At 35.4% G+C, this 10,153-nt stretch overlaps 1 protein-coding gene across 1 annotated transcript in view; it reads left to right on the top strand.

The window, feature by feature from the left end:
• The first annotated feature begins 2,908 nt into the window (after positions 1 to 2,908).
• LOC137399915 (DNA polymerase alpha subunit B-like) overlaps positions 2,909 to 10,153 on the top strand; it is an 87,586-nt gene continuing 80,341 nt past the window's right edge. Inside the window, exons 1-4 of the mRNA XM_068086177.1 lie at positions 2,909 to 3,029; positions 3,580 to 3,701; positions 5,188 to 5,264; positions 9,223 to 9,414. Of these exons, the coding sequence (XP_067942278.1) occupies positions 2,951 to 3,029; positions 3,580 to 3,701; positions 5,188 to 5,264; positions 9,223 to 9,414 (470 nt within the window). The 5' untranslated portion in view covers positions 2,909 to 2,950. The remainder of the gene's footprint in view (positions 3,030 to 3,579; positions 3,702 to 5,187; positions 5,265 to 9,222; positions 9,415 to 10,153) is intronic.

The raw sequence follows: 10,153 nt of genomic DNA, 5'->3' as shown, positions 1-10,153 counted from the left end.
ACACTTGACCCTAAAATTCAGTGGCAGTCTCATATCAATGGCACCGTCGCCAAAGTGAACTCCACCTTGGGTTTTATCAGGCGCAACATCTTCACAACATCAGAGAAGGTTAATCTGACTGCGTGCAAACAGTTTGTGCATTCTTTGCTGGAATATGCCTCAGCATCTTGGGATTCTGCACCAGACAGTACCTCTGACAAACTAGAGGCTGTGCAGAGGCGAGCGGTGCGTCTAATCTGTGGTGTTAGTAGAGCTGATAGGAAGACCAGTCTCCTCCAGCGGCTGCAGCTACTACCACTATCCGAGCGCCGGTCTGATAGACGACTTAGGATCTTTAGTCAATATCGTCACTCAAACTCGGTAGTGCTGGATCTATACATTACACGTTCTAGTTTTTGCTCATTGCGTAAACATCTGCACCAGTACTTCATACCACAGTTCAACACGCTACACCATCAGCGCTCATTCTTCATTTGTACAGCAAGAGCATAGAATTTACTACCATCCAATAGCAATCTTTTAGTAATGCCTGACACCTAGTTTGCGTGTATTGTACTATAATTCCAACTTTGTTGCCAACCGGAAATGATGAAATCAATACTGAGAAAATGTTTCCCAAGTCGCAGTTTTTGCTGGTACTGGAGACTGTACGAACGCAGGTAAATAAAAAGAACCACAATTAGTACGTTTAAATGTAGGATCGGTAATATCGGTGATACCGGTGTAGCAGTCAGCACAAATAGTGGCGACTATGTCATATTTTGCAGCTACAAATAGTTTTTTCTCCTTCAAGAAATATTCAATTAATGATGATGAGATTAACGATAATCCAAACATGGTACGCAGACTAGCTCTCCAAAAAAACTAAATAAACCGTATAGCTTCACGAAGCTATACGGCTAAACCCTGAATGGGAGAGTGAGAGTGGATGCAACTCATTGCAGCGCCTAGAGCAGCAAATATTGCCGTTCCTAGCAGCTGCTCTGCTCCAGGTTACTCAGATAGAAGTAGTCATGGTAACCATACCTATCACCAATTTCCCAAAGCAGAGGAGCGCTGTAAACTTTGGGTGCAATGTATGCGGTGAATTGAAGGTACCAATGCAAAGGGGCTAGACATATTATGGATGCTAACCAATAGTTCTTGTTTGTGCTCAGCAAGTATTGAAATTTCTATTAGTATAATTTTTATACCTGTTTTTACTTGTCATGTGTGGATAGTTGATTTTATTCTGCATATTCATTTAGCCATACATATACTGTGAACTGAAGTGACTTTACTTTGGTTTAATAATCATTTTAATAATTTTAATCGATTTTAATAATCACCGTAAGAGTTATCTTACGAAGACTTACCACTTTATCTATGTTAGGCTCATTTCACTGATGGTGACTTCAAAAAACTAAAAGTGGTAAGTGAGTCCTTAATACGGATACTATTCCTTCAATATTTCCACATACACCTCTCACCAAAAAAGTAAGGAAAGAACCAACTCGGTCATCAACAGCAGTTTTGGATATACCTGCAACAACTAACGTATCTAATGACCATCTCTATTTTGATATGTTCACATTTATTGGTAATTCTTGTTACTGCTATTTGCGCTTTATTTGTTTTAACCCTAATTGTAATGTAACAATGTGCTAATTTATATTATTGTTCATTACTGGATACATGATACTTAACTTGTTGCTTAACTCTGAGAACTCAACTCGCAGATACACATAATCAATCTACAGGAGAGTTGCATAGCACCTCCAGTGATATGCAAATCAGTAATGAAGTGGATACAGTAAGGGCAAATCTTCCAACATATTACAATATAAGAATGTTTTAAATCTGTGGGCAGCTGGTTAAATAGCTTGAAATATCTAATTTTTTCAAATAATTTGTAGACTTATAAAGAATTTGTATGGCCTTTAGCAGTGCAAACAGTGTTAAAAATCAGCAGCATTAGTATTACCATAACATCTACTAATAACATTAATTTTAGCTGCGAAAGGCTTATGAGCGACAAAAGCAAAGGAATGAAAGACTGCAGTCTCAGATATCTTCAATTTATATTACATGTACGTTTTAAGTTTATGTTCTACTTTTAACTCTTTTTCTTTAAATATTTATAATTCTTTCATATTGCATTTAATCAATACTTTTCTACTTGAAAGTTTATATAGAATTTCTAAATGCTAAACTTGTTATAGCAACTATATTTGAACATTTATACTAAATGTTACAGAGAGATAGTCTATGAAATCAACTATATTTTGCAATATTATCTCTGACTGCAATTATATTTAATAATCATCAAAAAACCATTCTACTTCTAGTCAATCACAAAATATATTATGTTATTTGATTAAACCTCTATTTACTACTATACATGCAGGTTTGTTATTTTGAGATTAAACTCCTTTTGGCTACACATTTGGAATATAGAACTTTTTTATGTACATATTTACATATATACATTAGTTGCATACATGATAAAATGATATCATGTACATTATACCGTTTAAGCTCGTTTATGTATAACATAATATGAGGGGAATTGTGCACTCATGTAGGTAGACATTATGGTGAGTAATTTTCTAGGGAAATGTATATGAGCGAATAGGGCACATTCTAGGTTTTTTATTGGTTACTCTTGTTAGAGCCTTTGCTTCTAATGGGTTTGATAGTTTAGAAGCCAAAACTACAACAATTCGTATTAGCTCTAGTGGTATAACTGGATATCCGCCGTCGGTGCTTTACCGGAAATCAACCGATGCATCCACTCTCACTCTTCCACTCAGGGTGAACCTAAAGAAATTGCTAAAATGGAAATGCTATAAAGCCCGAATTCACAATTGCGCTAGCGCTTTTACGACCAGCCGCGTACAGTGTTAGTAAGTGGTCTATGGCGGGAATTGTCCATTTGTAGAAGCCGAGAATTGTCTGATAGAGCACAGCAATGGCATCCACAAAATCTCTGGCAGAAGAATTTCGGTTTTATGGTTTTGAAAATGTGGAAGAATTTACCCTAAACGAAGGTTTGTTGTTTTAGTTATTTAAAAATTTCATTTGTAGAAAACAACGTTTACGATTTCCTTGCGATGTATCATCAATCATGCTAGTTGAACTGAATTCATGCCACTTTATAACGTAACAAATTCCTATGCCGAACTGGCCTGCAGTTAGAGCTAGTGCTTCAGAGTCCAGTTAGTAGTAGCAACGAACTTTTACTTTTCTACGTTCATTACTGTCATATTAACCTATCGGGCAAATCAACTAAAACTAAACAAAGTTATTCGGTTCATTGTATAGGGCCTAGCTATTATGTTATTTTTATATCAACTGGCGCTAATATGATCACTGCTGTTGCCAGTAACTAAAGAAAAGCTTGTGCATTATTCAATTTCAGAAATGGCTGCAAGTACTTTTTGTAGAAATGTTGCAACCTCAAAATTGACTGTTATTGGAGTAAGCGCAGGATCTCTATTACTTTTTTCAGCTATTCTATTGGTGAATACTTAATCATAATTTCACTGTATTGCGTGAAGATGTGCAAGAGTTACAAATAATACCTTTATAACATTCCAGTAACAGCATTCATATCAGCGAATGAAGCCGACACGGAAGAGGTTGTGTCAGAGTTGGTGGCCTTTGCCTTCAATCGTAATGAGTCCAAGATGACAGATCAGCTAATTACAGAATTTAAAAAGGTGAATGTTTACATAAAGGCTTAGGTTCTACCATTGGCTGGAATTGGCTCAAAAAGTCTAAAATTTTATGGTAGATTCAATCCTGCCATAGTTTATATTGTCTGAACATCAGCAGACCTAAAATAAAAAATAGACCTACATTTTTACTAGAACATCAGGAAGTCATTTTTATGCTATATCTTGAGCATTCACTTTTTTGGCTAAGAGTATTTTCGTTCAGCTTAATTTTTTAAAAGCTTGTTTATCCATAAAGCAAAAAAAATCAATTTACTTGAGTGTGGGTCAGAATTTTCGTTATGAAACATGGCAAAAGATAAAAAACAGAAAAACAAGAAAAGCAAAAACTGGGAAACAAACAAATTATTAGGATTAATATGATTTAGTCCTATGAATATGTAAAATGGTAAATATGGTGTAAAACACAGAAAGGGTTTTTCAAATTACACCACCTTTGGTTCCAAAAAAGAAGATATGGCAATAACCTTAGCTTCTATTTACCACTCATTTTGGATAAAAATTTCATTGCTGTATTTTTATAACATAATTTCAAAGCATCTAGTTTAGTGCAATCAGACAATTATAAGTTTGATGACTAAATCAGAAACAGGATGAGAAACTCTCACAAAAAATATTTATGAAGCTCTTGTATACCAAGTGGTAACCTTTTGTAACTATACAGTAGTTACAAAAAAGAGGTTGGTAAATAGTCACGTAATTACAAATGAAGTGTCGAAACACATTTGGTTCCAAATTAAAAAATGCTCTTATAATTGAGTTTAGCTTCACTACTAACAAATCTGCACTTTACAAGTGCAGATTATCTCTACATGTTTTAACGATCCCTACAAATGTAGATTATTTCAACATGTGCAAACAAAGCTTACAAATGTAGGTTACACGTAAAGATTGTCTCAACATGTGCCAACCAGCAAGTGCATATATTTTAATCAAATAAGCTTATACTTCTTGAACGGTTTTAAAAATGGGTTTGCTAACGTCTTCATCAAATGACAGAATGTTCTATAGATTTGAATGCAAATATTTTATAGTCTATGATGGGATTGCCCTTTGATGTCAATACCAATGCAATTTTTTGCTGTATTTCAATTTCTTCCCATCAGTTGGCTTCCAAGGTCTTTAAATAACACTTGTTAGTTGTACAGCTGTGGAATACTTGGCACAATGCGTAGAGGCCCGCAGTGCTAACTCTCAAACTATCTGTAAAAGGAAAGCCCATTTTGTGTGGTTAGATCACTGTCAAGTCTTCAGAAAAAGTTTGTCGAAGATGCATATATCACAATATCAAAGCAATAATATTAAATGAACATACATGTAGCATGTTTCAGAGTGTTTCACAAGAAACAAATGTTATTAACATTTTCAATCTTGGCATATTTCGTAAGTCGAATAGTATGATTTTTTTTATTGTTTATTTCATACAATTTTTTTGTAATGTCAACTCCATACATCTTTGTATATTCCTCAGGATTTTTTTCATAAGCCGAAGTCTCAGAAGAATTTGGACAAGGGTGGACCTACGCCACCCCGCCATGAACTTTCACTGTATCCTTGCCACATCCTCTGTCTGCTTTGGTTAGTTAACGCCAGTGTTATTTTTGTTATCCAAGTCCTCTTGACTGTATCTTGCATCCTTCAAGTTAGTAACAGTGTGCAGTCATGTGCAAAAGTACCGGCTACAATAATTTTGTATTTCTAAAATACCTATAACCTGTTGAAATTTGTCTTAAAACGAACAAGAATACAAAAACTTTGTATCATTTTATTGCTTAGAATTCCGTTTTTCTTATTTACGAGTTTTTAAAAACAATACTTTGGATTTTATGTTGCTAAGCAATGTTAAACTAGAACTGTCATGAACAGTTTTCATCGTTTGTTTATAGGTAAATCAGACACGCTGATTTCGATTTTGTACTCAATAAAGCTTGGTTCACCAACTTTCAAAGTAATTTTTGTTTTTGAAGGCTTTTTTACAGCGATCCAATATCGGTGTCGCAATCGACACAACAAGCCCCGCCCATAAATAAGTGACGTAGCCTAGCTTTTTAGGAACAGAAGTTGGGGATTTTTAGTCCGATCTAGAATTATAGAGATGGGTGTCTTAACTCATTCGCACCCGACTAATTTCTAGGCGATTAGCCCCAGATACCGCTAATTTTTCAGAAAGTTGCCGTAATTCAAACTACTACTACAGGAGTCAGACTTGAGATAATGTACTTCATTCAAGTTTCACAAGAACCAGCCAAGTCTCTTCTTTCAAATTTTATTACATTCATATAGACAACTCATGTCCCTTTTATGTAGATCTGTGTCTCAAAGGAGGTAGTTTCAGAAATTTCCAATTTTCAAAAAATTGTCATTTGCTAAAACAAAGTTAGATTTGCACCATAAAAATTGCAAAATACACAAAGTTTGACTGAAATTACTTATTTATTACATACAATACAGTTATAAATATTATTTATACATATGAAGTTAGTCATGAACATGAAAATCATGAAACTCTTAACTCCGAACTTTTCCTCACAAGTATCCTTCAAACAAAAGCATAGCAACTCTATATGCCAATATAACTCAATTAAAAGGTCATTAAAATGTTTCAAATAATAAAAATACAGTGAAATTCTGCTAACTCGACCTTCGCGGGACCGAGAGAAAGTGTTCGAGTTACCAGAGCGTTCAAGTTATGAGAACACTGTCACAAGTGCATGTATTTTTGTATTTATCAGTACATATACAAATTATATATAAATCAAAAGCATTGATTGCTTGTTGCAAGTTAAGAGACCTCTCATGTAAAGTTTTAACAATTTTTATCAGAAAGTATAAATATTTTCCTTTTATTACTTGAGATTTGTTTGTTTGTTTTACGTGATGTGACTGCCAGGGCATTTTCAGATTAAAATAGGCAAAACCTGATCGCAGTTGAAACTCTCAGAAAAAAAGACATATTTTTCTTTTGAGCGTTTTAACAAAAACCAGTTTTGCCGATTTTTTTAAAAGTTTATCTGAAGGTTACCTGGGTTCTCCATGCTTTCGGAGGGCTATCCCCAAGCGGATGTTTGGTAAAATTTGATTTTTTGCAAACCTTATGAAAAGTCGTTAACGAAAATATTTTGCCGATAGTGGTAATAATGACGCCTAAGAACTACTAAACGTTGTTTATCTCTATGGCTTGGAATAAAGTGATATTCTAAAGCGATACCAACCGTCTCGGTAGTCTTTGGGCAAAAAACTGTTCGAGTTAACAAAGTTAAGGTCGAGTTATCTACAGCAATTTATCATTACGTGGGAATGGACCAAACAAATCCGTTCGAGTTAACCATGTGTTCGAGATATCCGAGGGCGAGTTATCCGAGTTTCACTGTATGTTCAATAACTCTGATCTTGACTTTTCAGACTTTATAGACAGCTCTAAGAATCAATATGATGCTATCTAAACTGAAAGATAACGTTAGTCTGACTACGGCAGGCAGTCTGAAGAGTGAATTTTTATTCGAGCATAACGATTCAAATTGGCAAAATTAAAAGTTTGTTTGATTGGACCGAAATTTTTCTTTCTAACTAATCAAAAATAGTATTTTATAATTTAAATATAACGATGCAAGGAGTGGGTAAACTTCAGACGCAAGTTAACTAGCGTTGGGTGCCTAGCAAAGTTATAAGTAGGCGAGTTAACTCGCGCCTGGGTGCGAATGAGTTGCGATACGGATATTGAATTGCTGTAAAAAAGCCTTCAAAAACAAGAATGACTCTGAAAGTTAGTGGACCATTCTTTAATTTTAGTACAAAATCGGAATCAGCGCGTCTGATTTACCTATGAACAAACAATTAAAGCTGTTCGTGGCAGTTATGGTTTAAATGCAAAGACATTTTAACTGGATGCTGTTGTGAGAAATGAAAGTTTAAAATGTCTGAATGTATACTGGTAGGGAAGTAGAAATGTCAAAAAGTTTACCACAATGGCTTATAAAAAAAAAAACACTAATTAACCTTATCTAATGTTTCATTCGTATAGAGCAGATCTCTTCGTGTCAGAGTTTTATGTAAGTAGGAGGAATAAATTTTAATCCGCAAGCAATAAAATAACATCACAGAAAAGTGTACATTCTCAAGATTAAAATGATGTGCAACTTTGTTATACATTTAAGTTAATTATATTGGGCTTACTGAGTCATAGTTGAAGCGTCTGAAAACTAGAGGGGGGCTCCATACTTCTGCACATGGAGCCGCCATGATTGCACAGTGGACCCTCGCCATACGATTTTAATTCGTTCCAGTGTTGGCATCGTAAGGCGGAAAATTTGTATAGAGGGGTGTAGAAACCAATAGTAAATATCTTATACTAACAACCCCTGCTAAAAAATATCAAAATTTTATATATATACTGTACATATTAAAAATTAATAACAAAATAATATATTAACCTCAGTAACTATGTTTACCTACAGTAACTTTGGTGTATTTAGTGGTTATGATCTGCAATAAAATGTAACATTACAATGTAATATGTGCAGTATGTACTGTAGGGATTTCTTACTTTTGAGGCAGACATACAACATAAATGTTGAAGTTAGCTTACTAAACACATACTTAAAGCTAAGTTTTAGTATGTATTTTTCAACCACCGTACTTTTCGGACTATAAACCGCACACCTATATAAGCCGTATCGGCTTTATTTTCCAAAAAGCAATAATAAAACAATACATAAGCCGCACCTTTGTAGAGGCCGCAGAACTTATGACGGTGCTTTGTAACGCGGCAGCAACTTTGCTGTTTAAAAAGGAACAGTGTCTAGCGGCACTGTTTCGTATTAACCGACGCTTTTTAACCTAGTGGCTAACGGAACAATACCGTAAGGCGTTGTTTCGTATTTTCTTTCACCGCTAGAGGCACACTAACCGGAGATTCTGGTTAATGCGCCTTTGCGATGAAAGAAGTCACAGAATAGCCGCACCCTTATATAAGCCACATGGCTCAAATCGTCAGAAAAAAGTAGCGGCTAATAGTCCGAAAAGTACGGTATTTTACTGAACTTCAACTTTTTCATTGCTAAAATTTTATCACCTGTTTTCCGGTTTCATTTTCACAATAACTGATGATGAATAACGCCGAACTGAGCTAGCTTGAGCATCGTATGTCTTTCGTTCGTTGCTAAAGGGATTTCGGCGAATAGCATATCGGCATACTTGTTATTCCTATGTAATCAGCACACCGACTACCAAATTTGAATTTAGAGGAAGATTTTTGTTGATTTCGTATGGCGAAAAATATTTCATTTGGAGAGTGCAAAAATCAGCGTGTTCTACATTGCAGGACGAAAAAAATCGTATAACAGGGTCATCGTAACCTGATGGTGCACTGTACATGCTGATAAGATTCACACGTTTTATTTGTGTACATGTGACGATTGCTAGATCTATTCTGGAGGACTAGTTAACCGTAGCGAACTACCCTGATGTACACTTATCATTGCATGTTCTCCTTATTAATATGTCACAGTAAATCTGAGCAAGATCTTAACATAATGGCTGCTTACGGGGGCTCTCCTGTAACCCCCATACAGTCTAGCAAACGACAGCAGAGCACACCAGACAGCCCATCATACAAACGCAGGCCTAACCCAAATGGCACTCCATCAATGTTGCCTGTCAAATCACCATTAATCGCTGGAGTGACTCCAAACCGCAAAAGGTCTGTCATCAGTGGCTTTATTCTTAACCGTTTATGCTTAAAGGTTGACTTGCAACAAAATTCACATTACAGTTATTTGGTATCAAAATATTCACCATGTCTTACTCTGATGTGTTGTAGGTGCAAAATATGTGGAAAAGTGATTACAAGCTCTTAAAAGCTCAAAAACAAACAGTTAATCTCTGCCATCACTAAACCGCTGTAGATTCAAATCAGTTTATTTCTCTGACGTAGTCATTATATTTGGTTATTGTTTTGACACATTATGTTCTCACGTAAATTGAAAGGCCAATAAAAGGCTCAATATCAAACTTCTTGTAGCACTAGTTTATGACAAACACGTCGAGTTTTACCGAAGAGCCCTTACCAAATATAGACGCTCGCTAGTTTACAGTTTTGTTTCGGCTTGGTTTAATCGTCTAGTCGTAATCTGATCATGTGACCCATACTTCCTGCCAAACAGCGCGAATAATTTCTGCAGCATTTTTCGACTGTCACAGATGACCAACAGACTCGTCATGTTTATCAAAGGATGATATGCACTCCTTCGAGCTAAGGTTAAAAAATTAAACGAATTTTTACGGTAGGTTTTGAGATATCAGTGCTCAAAGTAACAGCATTACAATGATGATGAAACAGACGTGTAAGAACAATAGACATGGTTTTATTGAATGCGTGAAGTATATTTGTGAAAATATTTCGACGAATGAAGTTGCGTGAAAGTGTAAACAGAAGCCAT

This window comes from Watersipora subatra, chromosome 7, assembly GCF_963576615.1.
Source record: "Watersipora subatra chromosome 7, tzWatSuba1.1, whole genome shotgun sequence".
Classification (NCBI taxonomy): Eukaryota; Metazoa; Bryozoa; class Gymnolaemata; order Cheilostomatida; family Watersiporidae; genus Watersipora; species Watersipora subatra.
This window is presented reverse-complemented; position numbering and strand designations above follow the sequence as displayed.